This window comes from Alligator mississippiensis, chromosome 10 (genome assembly GCF_030867095.1).
Source record: "Alligator mississippiensis isolate rAllMis1 chromosome 10, rAllMis1, whole genome shotgun sequence".
In the NCBI taxonomy this organism is placed as follows: domain Eukaryota; kingdom Metazoa; phylum Chordata; order Crocodylia; family Alligatoridae; genus Alligator; species Alligator mississippiensis.
The window spans coordinates 35,174,954-35,191,466 of NC_081833.1; the positions used below are offsets into that span (position 1 = coordinate 35,174,954).

Genomic DNA, 16,513 nt, shown 5'->3' on the forward strand with positions numbered 1-16,513 from the left:
TTTTGACAGGAGCCAGAGGCAAATAAATAAATCATTTTAATAAAAATTTCTAGGGTTACCGGGGGCCAGACAGAATGGCTTGGCAGGCCAGATTTGGCCCACGGGCAGTATTTTGCCCACCCCCGAGGTGAAGTATTACTATAACCCAAGTCAAATAAAGAGGCAAGAGACAGGTCTATAACCCAACATTTTATTGATTATACTGCAAAGCACAAGAATAAGTGTCACAGTGGGGTCCTACAGGAGGGCCGTGATCTCCTCAAGGCCCCCTTCCCATGCTAAGTTGGCTCAAGGGCACCCTCAAATTCTCGTCCGCCACGTCTTTGGTGTTCCAATATATTAGGGAGGCTGCCTTACGTCTTCTTGGACACAGTTTGCTGCAACATCTGACCCCATGGACTCCCAGACCCCTTGTGGGTCCTGTCCTGCAAATTGGTGCTTCGGGGCACCTTAGCCTTATGGGGCTATGCGTGGCTCCAGCCACCCCTTTACCACGCCCCAAGCCTCACAGCTAGAATAGACATTGTTTGGTCCAGGTCTACACCCTCTCTCTGGTGCTCGGGCTCTCTGCGGCCTTGTCTCTCTCCGTGCCCTCTCTCTGGCACTTCTCAAAGCACTGCCCCCTTCTCCGGGGCTTCCCAAATCTCTGTAATGCCAACCCCCTCTCCGGGCCTCATCAGTAAAGCCGCTCCCCTCTCCAGGCCTCCTCAGTAAAGCCGCTCCCCTTCCCTGGGGCTCACCACGCCCCCACTGGGGCTTCTCAGCAACACCCCCTTTCTGGGGCTGGGGTCAGTGCACCCCAAATGCTGTGCCCTTGCTGGCACAGGGGTTCCCACACTGCTGTGGGTCGCCTGTGAGGCCTCCTCCAATCCCTAATAGCCTCACCCAAACCACCGGTGACGAACAGCAACACAAACACCAGCCTCTTAGCTATAACATAAACTGAAGCCGCACGGCTATAACCACGTTCAAGCCTACCAGGGATTCTTTATCTTGTAGCAGTGTCAGACGCTACTCCTGCATTCAGGCTTCTCCTCTCTTCCATAGCACAGAGCTCCTTCCTCCTTGGCTGCTGACAGGGAACTGCCCCTGGATTCAGCCCCTAGGGTTTATAAGGGAGACAGGCTCTGCCCCTTCTGGTCAGCTGACCTCCTCTGGTTGCCCTGACAACCCACAGCTGGGCTCGCCCCTCACTGCTAGGGCTCCTTCCCTAGCAGTTTTTTCCTTCTTAGGAGCAGTGCACCTAAGTGCTCTGCGACAATAAGCACTTGTCTCTATGCCTAACTATCTACATGCAACTGCACAATATAGATTTTCACCTATACCAGCTTGGGGGAGATGCAAGAGGGGGGAGGAGAGTATTATGGAGGCTAACAACATGTTGTCTGGAATTTGCTGAGGGCTTCTCCAAAATTCCCCCCTTTTACAACTAATATTTAAATGTGGCTTATTTAAGTAAATATTCTGATCAGTGTTATTTCTCTGTTTCACTGAGACTTTGGGAACTGGGCTGAACCAGTTTTTCTGTGGACTTGGAAGATGCCATTTAGCTGGGGTCTGTGTCCTTGTGAAAGGTACAAGTCTGAGAGAGAGCACTTCTTATCTTTTTCCCTCACCATTTGGGAATACTACTTACCATCTTCTGTTTCTTTTCCTTTTTTGACCAGGTCAGTTGTAACATCTACAAAAGTTCATTCTCAAACAAGCTTTGGGGGCTACTTTAGCCACAACTTCTGCAATTTAGAATAAATTCCTTGAACATGGTCAAGGCTGACAATAGGTTAACACAGGCACATTATTATTTCAATAGAATCATATCTGAGTACATGTAATTCAGTTCTTATAACATCAGTTGTTACTTTTACCTGCTGTTAAGCACTTTCCACAAAGCAATTATTCATCCTTGACCTACCTAATGTTAGTGACTTCAATAAACAGATTCTTAATTTACTTTCCAGGCTACTGCTTATGCTTTAAATGCAAGCTTATTGATTACTCACTGTACACAAGCTTAAGCACATAATATTCATAACTCAGGCTTTTACTAGGTCTATAGTCTGTATCTGTCAGTGTGATCTGTCAGTCAGTGACCATCTGTACCGCCTGCTCTCTTGGGCATCAGAGCCTTCACCTAGCCCTGCCCTGCTGCAGCATGTGCAGTAGTTGTCAGAGCCACAGGCTGCAGGAACAGAAAATCTGCTAACAGAAATCCCATAGCTTCTAGCAGAGGTATAACTGGTAAGGTTTGCACGCTGGGCAGTGTGGGCACATTCCAATAACTCTGGTCCCTTATCAGTGTCATGCCCCCTTGAGATAGTTGATTTGACACGCGTCAGATCAACATGCAGGATCTCAATATCGTGCTGTTAGGCAGGAGGGTGTGACACAAAATTATACACGTACACAAGCTACACATACAACACTCTGGGCACAACCACATGTGAAAGCACGTGCACTTGCAGCAGCTGAAATAGAAGCGGTGCAAATTTGAGCCAGGGCTTTTTGCCTCAGTGCAGGTGCCTGGACATGCACTTTGCTGTGGAGTAAATTGTGCCACTTGGGGCAAAATAAGCCTGCCTGGCACCTCCCAGATCTGTAGCCAGGGGGAGCTAGAGCCTGGGGCTAGTACCTGTGCTGTCCCCAGCAGTATAAAAAGTTGCCCTGTCCTAGAAATCAGTACAAAAAGGTGCCCTGGTAAGTAGCTCAGGGCTATTCATTCTCAGGAGCTTCAGGGGCCCAGCCAATTGGTACCTGGGGACACTACCCCTTGTGCCAGCTGGACTGCTAAAGTAGCCCTGAGAGTTCCCTGCACCCTCTACCCACTGCAGCAGTCTGGCAGTGAGGCCTGCTGCCTGGCTGTGACCTGCTGCGCACCTGCCAGACCCAGAAGGGGACTGCACAGCCAGTAGAGGCATCTGCCCCTCTGCGCCAGCTGCCAGTGGGCTGTGGCTGCAGGATTGGCCTTTGTGTGGCATTACTGCCATGTGTGCCCCTGCCTGGCCATCTGAACAGCTATTGCCCAGAAGATGTTTCCAGTGTGGTGGCCTGCTTTGAACTGTCAAAGCATGTCCTCCTGGCCCCAACTAGCCAGGAGGTCAGCCACCTACAGCTGAGTCCAAGGTACCAGCTCTGAGCAAGCACTGTCGTGCCACTGGCCTCCCTAGCAGGAATTCTGGTGTTCCCTATTAAGAAAACTGAAAAATCCCTGAAAAAAAAAATCCCAAAGTCACTCTGTAAAATACCCCGAAATCCATGTTTCTCCACAATTAAAACAAAAAGACTATTATATATAGGGGAGAGGGTGTGAGAGACAGAGAGACAACAATCAGTTGGGCAATGTTTTATTGATACATCTACAGTGTTAAAGCAGTTTGAAAGCCTACCAGCGTCTCTATCATCATCATAAAATTAATTCTAAATACCTATATGTTGATGCATCTTTACCTTGGTAGATTTGGTGACACAGTCGGTAGCACAGATCCCCCCAAAACCCTTTATTCTGGCATGCTTTTTACATCAGAGCCCAGGGCATCACTTGCCCACTGCTAGATTTGCTACTGGCTTGCTGTTTTTAAAGCTTTGAAGCCCATCCCATCTCTGCTGCCCCAAATTAGAAAGGGAAAAAAAGTGATGGATGTATTGGTGGGAACAGGAAGCCCAATATGTAGTGGTTGCAAGGTACCTTGTAGATAATGAGGGTCAATTATTTGAGTCAAATCATGGTACCCCCTTGAGATCAGCCTAATGTGTCTTTTAATAGGCAGGGGCAGCAGCTACAAGAGATTCAGCTGGCCAGCCATGCAAACAGGAAGGAGAGGGTAGAGCCAAGATTTTTTGTTTTTAGAAAATGCAGCAGACAGAGCTTAGAAAAACTCATGACTCTGCTTGGGTTACAAGCATGACAGATGCCTGATTAGAAAAAATTGCTTGATGTGGTTGGTGATCAGTAACCACACTGGAGCCAGAACATCTGCAAGAGATCATCTTTATTCAGTGACCAGTTCTAAGTGCTTCTACATCATAGCATATAAGCTACTACAGTTTGTCCTGAGATTTCCTACCTGGGAATCTAAACCATTTAAAATTAGAGTTCCCAATAGAACAACTGAGAGTTTAATTCAACTACAGGGAAGTTTTACTCTAGTGAAGACAAACAGCTCTAGCTGATTCTCACTCTGTTCACCAGAGCTGGGCAGCAAGAATTGACGTTACAAAGCTCTATAACATTCCACGGATCAGCAGAACTTGGTTACCTAACAACTTCAGAGAGCCCATGAAACCTGTTAGGCATTATGGGTGCTTGTAAGCATGATGGGGTTTTAGTCCTTAGAGTTGTATTGTAAGCCTCCTACATTGAAACAGTGAGTTTTTAATTGAAACTGTGGATTTTATGTTTCTGTCACTGTATATATGTTGTTGTCCTGGTGGCCACAGGTGCCTGCTGAAGGCAGAAGCAGTGAGAGACCTGATCCTTTTTTAATTTTTTTCAGCAGAGCCTGCCTGCCTCTCCCACAGCCAGGGGGCCATTAATCTGTGCCATTAATCTGTCATCTTGCCCCCCAGCCATGGGAGAGCCAAGCAGTCTCCACAGAAAAAAAAGGATTGGGCCTCTCACTGCTTCTGCCTTCAGTGGGCTCCTGAGGCTGGCAGGATGCCTGGGGCCACCCAGGAATGGGCTGGCTTCCCCGTGGGGCAGTACAGGGATGCAGCAGGAGGGCAGCTGGGTGGGCTGGTGGCTGGAGAAGGCAGCAGGGATGGTGCATGGGGCACTGGAAGCCTGGGTGGGCTCAGGGAAGCTAGCAGCCCACGCAGGCAGCCCCACACCCCGTCCCTGCCGCCTTCTCCAGCTGCCAGCACACCCAGCCACCCTCCTGCCACCTCCCCACACTGCCCCAGGGGCAAACCAGCCTGTTCCTGAGCAGCCCCAAGTGTCCTGCCGGCCGCAGGAGCCTGCTAAAGGCAGAAGTGGTGAGGGGCCTGATCCTTTTTATCTTCAGAGCCCGCCCATCTCCCTCATGGCCAGGGGGTGAGCTGACTAATGGCTGCAATGTTCCAAGTTGCAACAATGCAAACTAAACTACATGGGGATGTAGTTTAATTTGTAACAATGCGAACTCATTTAAACCCCCCAAAACTCCTGTACATGTAATGTGTGATGCCATTAAGCCACACAAAGGGAAATTCTCATCACATGTATATCGTGACATTGTCACGTGTACAAGCACCCCCTAGGGCTTAGCATTCACTTATCTTCCATACAGTGCATTACACACTGGTTAGACTCCACGAAACTCCATGAATAGCATGACTTATGCCACCAGGAAACAAAGAGGAGGGCTCAGGTGGTTCTGCACATTAAGAATAGGGGGTTTATTAAAGACACAAGTAGGCCTGACTGCTTAGTCACTTGAATGCCTTGGCATAGGGCTCCTGGCCTGTGGCTGGGCAAGCATCTCACCAGGGAAGAAGGTTCCCTTCCCAGTTGATGAAGGCTCCAGTTTCCTTCTCAGAGAGCTTGGAGAGAGTGTTTATGATTCCTCGCACACCTTCATCCACTGTCATTGGGGCCTGCAAAGGGACAAAGGAGAGTGAGGGAGAGAAACATGCCCTGAGGCCTGTCCAGTTTCCTGTGTACAGATGCTGGGGCAGGATCTTCCCAGTTTAACATGCACCTAGATGCTAGGTCTGGGTGGACTAGATCTCCCCTATCCACTGTGTTACCTAGTGCTTGGGCTGGGTGTGGCTGGATTTGCCATAGTCCTTGTGATCTCTGATGCCAGAGGTGGGGATGCCCAGATCTCTGCCTTCTCTGGTGCCTAGGCTGAATATGGCTGAGCCTTAGTTACTGTGACCTCTGGTGATGGGCAGGGACCTAGGACTGCATCTCCAAAGACAATTACTTTTACACAGATGACCAGGATAACCAATTCCAACCAAACCTAGATCACCCTGGCTGACACTCTGCCAGTATTTGTTCTATGTTGCCAAGAGCTGGCAGATCCATGACATCAGTAGTGCCAGGAGTCAACACTGAAGATATAGTACTGAATCCCTGGGGAAGTGAGTGCTGCCAACAGCTGATTTGGGAAGGGAGCTCCTGGGGAGTCTCCATCAGTCCAGTATGGAACAGGAGAACAAGGGACCAGTATGGAACAGTATAACTAGGACCCCTAGAGTAAACACCAGTTCCCTCGAAGGAGGCTATGATGGATCTCTCCCAGTGAGACACCTGCCTGGTAACCGCCTGTATTCCCCATAGTGGTCTGCAGCCAGCCAGGGTGGAGAGCAATGCACAGGATCCCCAGTTCCCTGTAGGCCAAGGACTGGCACTTGGTGAGCATATTCAGAGCAGCCTGTAAGTAAGACATTGCTATAAGCAGAGACACCAGCACATCATGGAAGGAGAATGACCTTCTTCCCAGGGCACTGTCAGATGCTGGAGAGAGAAGGGTGGGCTAAAGGGGATGACCAGTGCTAGTGGCAGCATTTGATTCTCTCCCACATTAACCATGGTACAGTGTTACTGAGCCACTGCCAGTTGCTGTACGTGCATTTATAGGCATTTAGGAGATCCCCAAACCCTCTAGACTTAGCAACAAAACTGCCAAGCTGGCAACATGGCTGGGCAGAGAGGGAGTGGGCAGGAGTAGGTGACCATACATCACGTAACAGGAACCAGAAAGTGAGGAGGAGCCAAGTGGATTGGTTGAGAGTGGTATGGAAAGGCAGTGGTGGGGGATCTTTTTTTCCTGAAATGTAACATGCCAAAAAGCGGTGTGAACCCATCCCCTACTGAGCCAGCCCTGTACCTTGCTGCAGCGATAGGAGACAACTTGCCCAAATTCCCAAGCTAGGACATTCTTGATGGAGCCAGCTTCACTGGACATGTTGATAATGGCTGCCTTGCTGCAGCTTAGCCCTTTCTGGGCACTTTCCTGGACAGCCTTCTTCAGCAAGGGCAGGAACGCCTGGGAAGAGGGGAGAGAAGAGGCCCAAGGAATCAGCTCAGAAGAAAGCAACTTGTCACAAGGCAGATGACCTCCAAGAGTGATGAATCCAGCTCTTTGTGTTAGTCATCAGTTGCTCCCATGGCTGGATCCAAGAGGTTACAGAGGTGCAGTAGCACACCCATTCAATTCCTCTTCCACGTCTGCTGTCCACAGGAGCCCTGGGACCAATCCAGCCAGAACTGGCCTGCCAAGCCCCTCTTCCCAAGCTATGCACAGAGATAGGGTATGGAGCAGATGAGTGTGCAGGGGGGGGAGGGGTGCTTTGCATGGCAGCAGAGACCAAGCCAGGGTGGGCCTGGGGTGAAGTGAAGAGGTACTCAGAGGTTGGGTACTGGAGCAGGTGGCAGGTGTGGTGTGGACTGTGCTCGGTGGTAAAGAGCAGTGAGTGAAAAGTGGGCCAACGATGGCAAGGTGTGACTACTATACTTTCTGCAGCCTCTGCAACCATGTGGCTGAGGGCTTCCCTCCAGGCACAGGTAAGGGAAGAGGCTCATCATCATCCGCTCCACCTTGTCTGGGCTGGTCCCCCCTGCCTTGCCTCCTGATGCTTCCTTCTGATTCTCACTGAAAAAATTCAAAATCCCAATGGAAAACCATAGGTAGCAGGAAGGGAAACCTCTATATACCAGATTGTGTGGTTTGAAGAGACTGTTAGGTTAGTGCATTGTTGTCCCCAGTGCTCTTGCTGGAAGTCTACTCCAGTCAGGATCTGGAAGGATGTCCAAAGGTTCAGAAATTATCTGACCCATGTTTTGAGAGCTCAGACATCCTTGGAAAGTTACATGATCTTACTGATTTTTATCCATCATGTCTGCACATCTGGAAGGAGACTCACTATGCAGTATCTGTGGTTAGTGAGCTGGAGCCTCCACCCTAGGAGTCGAATGCTGTTAAGAACTGGAACATGGCCATGTACTTGGAGGAGATACTGAGGCTTCTAGGCTTCTAGGTATTTACAAAATTTTACACCATTTGACCTGCCAACTTTGTCCTGACAGAGGAACACCCAGAAGTGCTTGGCTTTGGGGCAGCCTTCAAAGCATATTGCCTACATTTACCAACTGTGAAGTTCAAAGTGTTCTGCAGTGGCTTCTTACAAAGCAGAACCCTGTAAGATGCCTATGGGGAGGAATTCACAAACTGTCCAAATGAACAGGCAGAGCTCACTACAAGTCAGAAAATCAAATGCAGTGATGGTCACGTGAAGGCAGCAAGAACAGACAGTGACAGGGACTGAAAGGACATCAAGCAAGAACTATTCAAGGTCTCTGAGTTCCTTCTCGTACCAGGAATTATACCAAGAGACACCAAGGATGGAGAGGTTCCAAGCAGTTCAGAAACAATCATCCAGCTGCCAACAGACTGGCTGAGGGAATTAGAACTGCCCTGTTGGAAAGCTCACAGAGGGCAATACCAGAATGTCCTCTTCATCAACATGAAGATCTCAGAGCAGAATTCAGTGGTCATTAAAGCAGGTTATTCTACTGCCCAGCTACAGCTCAGCACAGCCTGTACCACCACTTACCTTCTGGTCTCCTCTGATGCTCTCTTCCCCTGCCCCTCTGAGAGGGAAGTGCCAGCACTGAGGGGCCTAAGCAGAACCCCCAGCACCATTTTCTAATGAGCCCAAACCTGTAAGTTCACCAGTGAGGCTGCTCCAGGCTTATACCAAAATACATGCCAAGGACTCAAGAGTGGGAGTGAGGGATGAACCCAGAGCTGGCTTCCTCATGTATGTCTGCATCTGGAACATGGCAGTGGTGCTCACCCTCTGGCCGATGGGCTGAATCTGGCCTGAGGGAAGAGGTCATCTGGCCTGTGGGCTCCCCAAGGGTGTGGAAATTTGGTGGTCAGAGAGTAATGGCAGCACTCCAGAGTGGGCCTATATCAATCAGAGTTGCCACCTCTCCCACGCCACCACATTCCTGACCTGTAGGGAGCCCACAGGATGGAAGACATGTCATCACATGCCAGATTGCACCCACAGGCTGACCTGGCATGCCGACCCCACCAGCCCATGGACCAGCTCTGTGCCATGCATCTAGCCCACAGAGCCAGAAAGTTGAGAGCCATTGGCATAGACAAGTCCCTAGTTATCTACCTCATCCCAGACCTTATACCAGAGGACAATCAGGGTTGCTGGTAGAAAGGGAAAAATATATAACCCAGACCTGCCAATAAACAGAAGCTACTGAATGGTGTGAGAGAACTTACCATGAGGTGTGGCAGGGATTCGAGTGGTTGTGTGCCTAACTCCCTCAGACCCCTCTGAAAGCCCAGAGCAGGTTATTCTTGCAGTTGCATGAGTATAAAAATGAGAGAATTGAAAACTGCAGCTCTGGAGATCTAAGAGTGCAGAAAAGCTGTTTGAGGACTAGTAAGTGACTGTGTCATTGAGGAACAGCCCACAATACAGAACCTAGCAGAGCAAGAATTTGGCACATGGGCAGGCCTTGCAGTCTCTGGACAGAGTATGGAGTTTTCTGGAGTCTGAGTAGGGAAACGTATTGTTCCAAAGAACATTGTGACCAGCAGGATGAGGTGCTGCATCCCCACACCATCTGCTATGTGTGCCAAGCTGGTACTTCATTACCAGAGGACATTCCCACAAATTCCCACACCCATCCATTCAGACCCTGAAACAACAGGAGTCTCACAGTGGAGATATGACAAGGGTGCTTGGGGGTGGAAGAGAAGGCAGAGGTTAGAGCAGAGGAGAAACAGAAAGAAATTTAAAATGCCTCCTCTTCTGCAAAAAGCCGCTATAGACCAGTTTCCAAATGATTTAATTGGTCAGTTCAATTACTAACACCAGAAAATGCCATGAATAAGACTGTGGGTGTGTCTATGCATTCAATAATGCACCGTAGTTACTGCACATTAAGTTTAGTACTTGCATAACCAAGTACCAAATCAATGCACAGTAACTGGTGCTACTGCGCAGTAGCGCTGGCACACAGCTTTTTAGTGACACTCACTGCACAGTAGCCTAATACTGCTGCACAGCAGCATATTAGCACAAGTTTTGCCCACTATGCTACTGTGCAGTATTATTAGGCTACTGTGCAGCTAGCATCTTGTATAGATGCACCCTATATGCCTTACAAAGCTGAAAGAGAAGCTGAGATCTTGGGAGCAGAAGGATCTAGACCTGCCATGGAGCTGCGGATTGAAGCTAACAAGCAACTTACGTGTTATACAAAACCTCTCTGCATTCTGCTTTCCAATCTTCCTAGTACAGACTATTTCTCCAGATGTGCCAGAGACCACCCTACCCCTTTCTTTAGAAGCCAGATTATCCAGAGTCAGAGCTCTACTGGGGATAGCACTGGGTATGCTGGGTCAAGTTGCCAGGAGTTGAAATCCCCAAGTGTCTGAACACTACACTTCGCCAGCAATGACCCCACTGTGGAGACTGCCACTAGTGCTGCAGGAAAGGGAGGTCTTCAGTCACACACACCAGTGTAACTAGTGATGTCATCTTTATCAGGACACTTACCTGGCTTATGACCAGGGGCCCAGTCGTGTTAGTGGCGTATACCTGGGACATGTACTCTGGCGTCTCTGCCTCTAGGGTAGTCTTCTTCACAATCCCAGCGTTGTTTATCAGCAGGTGCAGTCCAGAGCCCTTCAAAAGCCCCTCAACTCTGGCTGCTGCCGCCTTGATGCTGACTGGGTCAGTGACTTCTACAGGGGAGGGAGGAGGACACACATTATGTGACTCACTCTCCCTCACATCTCCCCATAACACTTTCCCAGGGGCCACATTAGCCTGGTCTGTGTGAGGGAGTGAGAGTGCTAGGGGGAGGGGGAGTGAGCACTAGCCCCTGCCTCAGAGCAGGGCTGGAGGAGGCTCTCACCCAGGCTTTTCCATAGACCGAGTCAAACATTAAATCAACTGTCCGGGGAAACCTTCACAGTGCCCAGGGAGTTTCCATTCCCCCTGCTTCCAAAGAGCTCTACGTCCTTTATCAAACCAGCTCTGGATTTTCAGTAAAGTGAAAGATCTGCATAGTTATGGCAATATAAACATCCACTAATAATGTCACCTCAAATGAGCAGAAGGGGAAACTATTCCAAAAAGCCAGTAGTTGTGCACAAAGTTGTTCAATTCTGAAAACTGCTCGTCTTAAAATGAAAAACCTTTTTATTCAAAATATTTCAACCCCTTCAGCTGGATGCTACTAGATATTCCAGCTGGGCTTCTAGATCTGTCTCTCCTTAAACTCTGCCAGTAGCTCTCAGATACCGTTTACTCTAAGGGCATAGGAGTGCCATCAACAGCATGAAGCCTGGGGCAGAAGCAAACAGCCCCGAGGTTTGGTCTGAGAATATCTCTGCAGCATAAGTGCCAACTTTTATTTTTGCTGGAGGGGTGGGGAGGAAGGCTAAGATGATGGACATGGCACCTGTACTTGGCACCATGTACTTGGCACCTCTGCTATGCAGCGTCACAAATACAAGCTGCACAACACGCCCTTCACTGCACGCGACTTCAGTTGAGAGCAAAGAGCAATATCTTGTAGCAAGCTGTGCCACACTGAGGAGCCCTGCCCACAGTGTATTATTTATGTCTGAGACTTGACTGGCTCTAAGAACTAGGAGGAGCCTTCCAGCTGCCAGACAAAGTCAGAACTGAACCCAGGGAGTGTAGCAGTTTTGGCACTGTTTGCAAGGCCCCTTTGCAAGGATCTGTTCCACTCTTTGCATCATGTCAGAAGCATCCCTAGGGCTAGCAGGACTGCCCACCTTTTTACAAAGAGCAGTGCCTGGTTATGAAATTGGTCACTGGACTCCAACACAAATATTTAACCCAGCAGGAATAGCCTGTTCCTGTCAAAATCAATGGGTTGCATACATGGCAGAGTATGATCTGTCTGTGGCCTCATACATGGCACAGGGCTCTGGATCACAGACTGCTAGCCCCAGCCAGTCTGGCCCATTGGGCCACCAGATGATTTTCAACCCCAGGAACCACATATGACTCTCCTCCCGCAGGGGCCTGCCTGGCCACATGAGAGCTTAGAATTGCTCTGCACTGGCCCTCCATATAATATCACTCTCTTGGTGCTCTCTCAGCCTCCCATGGTGGTCTCACTCCTACAGATCTGGGGAGTCAGAGAAGTTTGACCTGGTGCAATGGTTCTCACTCTTATTTGCCCTGCCTCCCACCCCACACCAGGAAGTGGGCTGGGAGGCCTCCTGTTTACCACCTCCCAGGGCCAAGGGAAGAAGGTGACCTCAAGCGAGAAAACCTCAGGGGCACCTACCTAGTTGGACTATCACCAGGTTTGGATGCCTGGAGGCCAAATTCTTTAATTCCTGAAAGAGAATAAAGACAATGACTATTGACTACTTACAGAGCAGGGACAGTAAGAATTGGGGTGGGGGAGGTAGGTTAGTCTGGGAAGAGTCCAGCTCCCAGAATCTACCTGGGACAATGCCACTATCGAAATTACTTTGGCTGTGCAAAGTGCCCCACCCCACCCTCCTCATCCTCCCATGCAGCCCCCTGCCCTGGCTTTCTGGGTCCTGCAGGATGACTCTCATCTCCTGCACATTTAAAGCACCTTTGTCCCACTCAGTGCAATTGAATCAGATACAAACTGTCTGCCTGATCATTCTTTAGAAAGCATATGCAGGCTGTGTCGGTATCAGCAATATACCCGACCACTTGCCCTCTCCCTCACAGAATGCTAAAGTTTGCCCATATCCAGCTCAGAGCATGTCTCCAGCTCTCCCATCCAGGTTGGCTGCCTGGTGAGCTGGGAGATCTAAGGCAGCCGCTGAGGCAGGAGCAGGGTGTGAAGTTCCCCCCTGCTCAGACAGGTCACTCTTGACATTAGGTGTTGCCAAGTTTGAGCCCACTTGCTCCGTTTCCCTCATCAGCTCAGCAAACTCAGTCTCAGCATAATCCATTCTCACCTGTGCTCCATCTGGGTTCCGGCAGGTAGCAAAGATCTTCTCAGGTGGGTTTGATCTCTCCAGGAACTGCTTGACGAGCTCAAAGCCAATTCCTCGATTGGCTCCAGTCACCAGAATGCTGTGGACATTAAACCCAGCCATGCTGCCTCACCTCCCTCTGTCCCAGCTCACAATGACTCTCAGCACTGAGAGTTATGCTAATTATAACACCCACTTGCCTTCTTCTGGGGTTGCATAAGCACTTGGCTCTAGGGTTCCAACTCTCTGCTCCTACATCAAGGGTTCTTGGCGACATTTCATGGCTAGCAGCCTAGTTTCGTCACAGCAAAGGGCAAAAATCAATAGGAGATTAGTGGAACCTCCCTTTAGGGCTTTGAAAGCCACCAGGGATTGGAGGAGCTCTGCTCCACTCACTACAGTTGCAGAAGGGAGGGGCTTTAATGTGCAGAATACAAGGTGAACAAAGATGTGGGAAGGCAGTCAGGGAACCACAGGGGTCAGATGGGTCTAAGTACATTTCATGGGGCCCTCTTATGCTGTGCAGGGTTTCCGGTGTCTTGCTGAAAGTATAAGAGTTTTAGTAGGTTATGAGTCAGCGTGACTAATCTCATTTTGTTCCTTTCTGACTTTTTGAGCCGTGGCACCTAGCACTGACCTTCCAGAGCTGGGCACTACAAGTTACCTGTTATGTGTTATCATTCAGCTTCAGGGTAAACACCTTCCTTCCATTTTACTGAACCACAAAGATGGAGAACTTGCAAAAACTTCAGTTCTCACCAAAAACTGCACAGTACATTCCGTATAAGCATGGTATATAATTTAAGTCTAAACAGTTGGCATGTCACACTGTATGACACATTAGCCAGACCTATGTATGTGTGTGTGTGTGTATAGATAGATAGATAGACAGATAGATAGATAGGTTTGTATCTATATAGGTATATCCATATAGGTTTGTATATTATGTTGCTCTCTCTCTCTCTCTCTCTCTCTCTCTCTCTCTCTAGCTAGCTAGCTATATATATATATATATAGAGAGAGAGAGAGAGAGAGAGAGGGAGAGCAACATAATATAAAAATCTAAATGGATAATCATTAAATTCTTGCTGCTCTGCAGTCTCCTCAAACTGCCTCTGCTGCTGGGATCTGAGCTATTGTCTTTCCTGCCTCAGTGATTTTAACTCCCTGGGCTCTTCTGTGTAATCAAAGGTCTTTACACTTAAATTCCTTTTAAAAAGAGAAAATAAGCGAACTGCCAGTGATTGCCCAAGAATCTGAGCATTTCAAGAGTCTTACAATGTAAGTGGCAATGCTATCACTCCTCTATCCCCAAAACGCTGCTCCTGGCTGTGGTTTCTATAAATATCCTTCTCCCAGGCAGGGGTGGAAGGACACGGGACACTCATATGCCCAGGTTTGGCTCTGTACACTGCTGCCCCACCCACCTGTCCAGTCTTCCTAGTACAGGAATGGACTATTAGAAGCCTAATCCCTTCCCCGCAGCTCCTGTATCTCCAGTCCATTGTCAAGAAAATCTACATACTCGGATAAGATGTGCTAGGATTCACGTGTCTGAGCTTTTCTCCTACTACCTGTGGGCATGGCCGACTGGTGCCACCTTAGTTGGGGGCGGGGGGGACATGCCCCCCCAGCGACCAGTCAGTGACCGGGGGCCAATTGCACCAACCAGGAAGCAGCTGTGGCGATCCCAGAAGTGGCCACAGCACTTCATCTGGCACTCCCACTCCCTGACCGGCACTCACACGGAGGCCACCAGTGTTCCCATTTGCCCTCTGTGGTGGCAAGGTGTCCCCACAGGCTCTCAAAGGGAAAAGAAGAGAGCCCGTGGACCCCAGGCCCCGGGAGCAAGCCCCCAGAGGGGCGTACGTACCTCCTGGAGAGCAGCAGGAGCAGGAGTCGCATTTGCAGCCACAGCCGCACGAACCGGCATTACGCCGGCTGTAACATCAGCTGTTCCCGGAGAGGGGAACAGCTGAGGCAATCCCAGCAGCCGTATCGGCTGCTGCGGGAAGATTTAAAAACCCCGTCAGAGCGGGGTTGGGGGGAGAGCCGGAGAGAGTGAGCACGTGCTGGCAGCTCGTGAGACGAGCTCTGGCATGGGGAGGAAGCAACCTAGCCTGCGAGGCTCTAGCAGGCTGCCCAGGGAAGGGCTTTAAGCCTCCTGTGGGAGGCAGAGCAGGAGGCAGACAAGAAGAGCAGGCGGAGGCACTCTTGCACATACCTGAAGGAGCTTGCACTCAGGGGGCAAGGGAGCTCCCTGCTTGTGGTAAGGGAGAGGAAACAGCTGAGAATCCAGGAGGGAGCTGGAATAAGGGGGATAACCCTACAGCTCCTCCTGACCCGGAGGAATATTTTCTATAAAAAAAAAGAGAGAAGGAAAGCTCCCTCCAGAAGGGAAGAAGAGCAACCGGAGCCCCGGAACCAGTCTGAGGCCGTCATACGAGGCCAGGAAACATCTGTAATGCATCATCCAACGGCTGGCATGTGGACGGGTTGTAGGGGAGGCGGAGCCCTGTGGAACACCGTGTCAAACGACCGTGAGTACCAGCGTCTATCGGGAGGCCCCAACCATGCTAAGATCTCCACTGTAGACCCCTCTTAAAGTGTGTTTAACATCCAAGTCATGGCAGGCAAGTTGAGGGGAGGGGCAGACCCCGATAGACTGGGCGGCGAGAGGGGCGCGAGCCTCACAGGGGTGCATTGGCTGGGAACATTCGTATACGGCATTAACGGGACAGTGTTCCCGACCCAGGATTAAAAAGGGATGCAGCAGCCAGTACTAGCGCACGCAGAGCTGCTTACGCAGGCGATCCAGGCCATAGGGCAAGTGCTGGAAGTGCAGCAACTACAGGGCGCACACCAGCAAGAGTGGATGCAGCGAAATGCTGCTCTATTTAAAATGCCCCGGATGACTAAGGAGGATGATCCTGAAGCTTATATTGAAGCATTCGAGAGGACGGCTATCCAGACGGGGTTGGACCGTGGCCAGTGGGGCCATCACCTAGGGGCACTGGTGATAGATCAGGCTCAAGCCGCCTACCGAGCTCTATCAAGGGAGGAAGCCCGAGATTATGAGACAGTCAAGGCAGCGATCCTCTACAGGCTTGAGATTTCACCAGAAAGTCACTGGCAGGCCTTCAGAGCATGAAAGACCAAGGAGGCTAAGCAACCCAGGGGTTTGTTGCAAGCTTTAAGGGATTCACTCAATAAATGGTTGCCAGCCGGCAAGTTCGACTGGGAGGGAGTGATGGACCAGATCCTACTCGAACAGTTCAAATGGGATTTGGAGGAAGACACCCAGAGATGGGTACGGAGACACCAGCCACAAACTAGTGAAGAGGCGCTTCGCTTGGCTGAGGCTTTTGCAAATTCAGAAAGGGAGAGAGGATACGGGTGAGGCTCCCGAGGCCCGAAAGAGGGACAGCCAAGTGAAGGGGAGAGGCGGACGGGCCCAAGATGAGGACCACCAAAAGGGGTGGTGTGCTATTGCTGTGGGCAGACAGGACACATCTCCCGCGAATGTGGGATGGGCCTGAGCGAGATGAGTTGTGCACCGA

General features: G+C 50.1%; 1 protein-coding gene across 3 annotated transcripts; it reads right to left on the bottom strand.

Moving 5' to 3' along the window:
* Window positions 1–5,343: 5,343 nt before the first annotated feature.
* LOC102575252 (C-signal) lies at window positions 5,344–13,351 on the bottom strand. Of its 3 annotated transcripts, none has more exons than XM_019488956.2 (6): window positions 13,154–13,343; window positions 12,281–12,332; window positions 10,510–10,697; window positions 6,810–6,968; window positions 6,234–6,353; window positions 5,344–5,568 (listed from the first exon to the last, which is right to left on the bottom strand). In XM_019488956.2, exons 1-6 carry the CDS (start codon window positions 13,169–13,171, stop codon window positions 5,455–5,457), a joined length of 651 nt encoding a protein of 216 aa, XP_019344501.1. In that variant the 5' UTR covers window positions 13,172–13,343; the 3' UTR covers window positions 5,344–5,454. The 3 variants fall into 3 exon arrangements, with proteins under 3 accessions (XP_019344501.1, XP_006276191.1, XP_019344500.1); XM_006276129.4 differs by having other exon boundaries at window positions 12,936–13,339; XM_019488955.2 differs by lacking the exon at window positions 6,234–6,353 and having other exon boundaries at window positions 12,936–13,351.
* Between the last annotated feature and the right edge of the window lie 3,162 nt (window positions 13,352–16,513).

Bases quoted from the DNA above. Each gene is read 5' to 3' on its own strand.
- LOC102575252 (XM_006276129.4), bottom strand. From the start codon at position 13,076: ATGGCTGGGTTTAATGTCCACAGCATTCTGGTGACTGGAGCCAATCGA. The intron at 10,698-12,280 runs GTAGGTGCCCCT...CCTCCCCTGTAG, and splicing joins CCTGGTGATAGTCCAACTAG to AAGTCACTGACCCAGTCAGC. The intron at 6,354-6,809 runs GTACAGGGCTGG...TCTTACTTACAG, and splicing joins TCTCCTATCGCTGCAGCAAG to GCTGCTCTGAATATGCTCAC.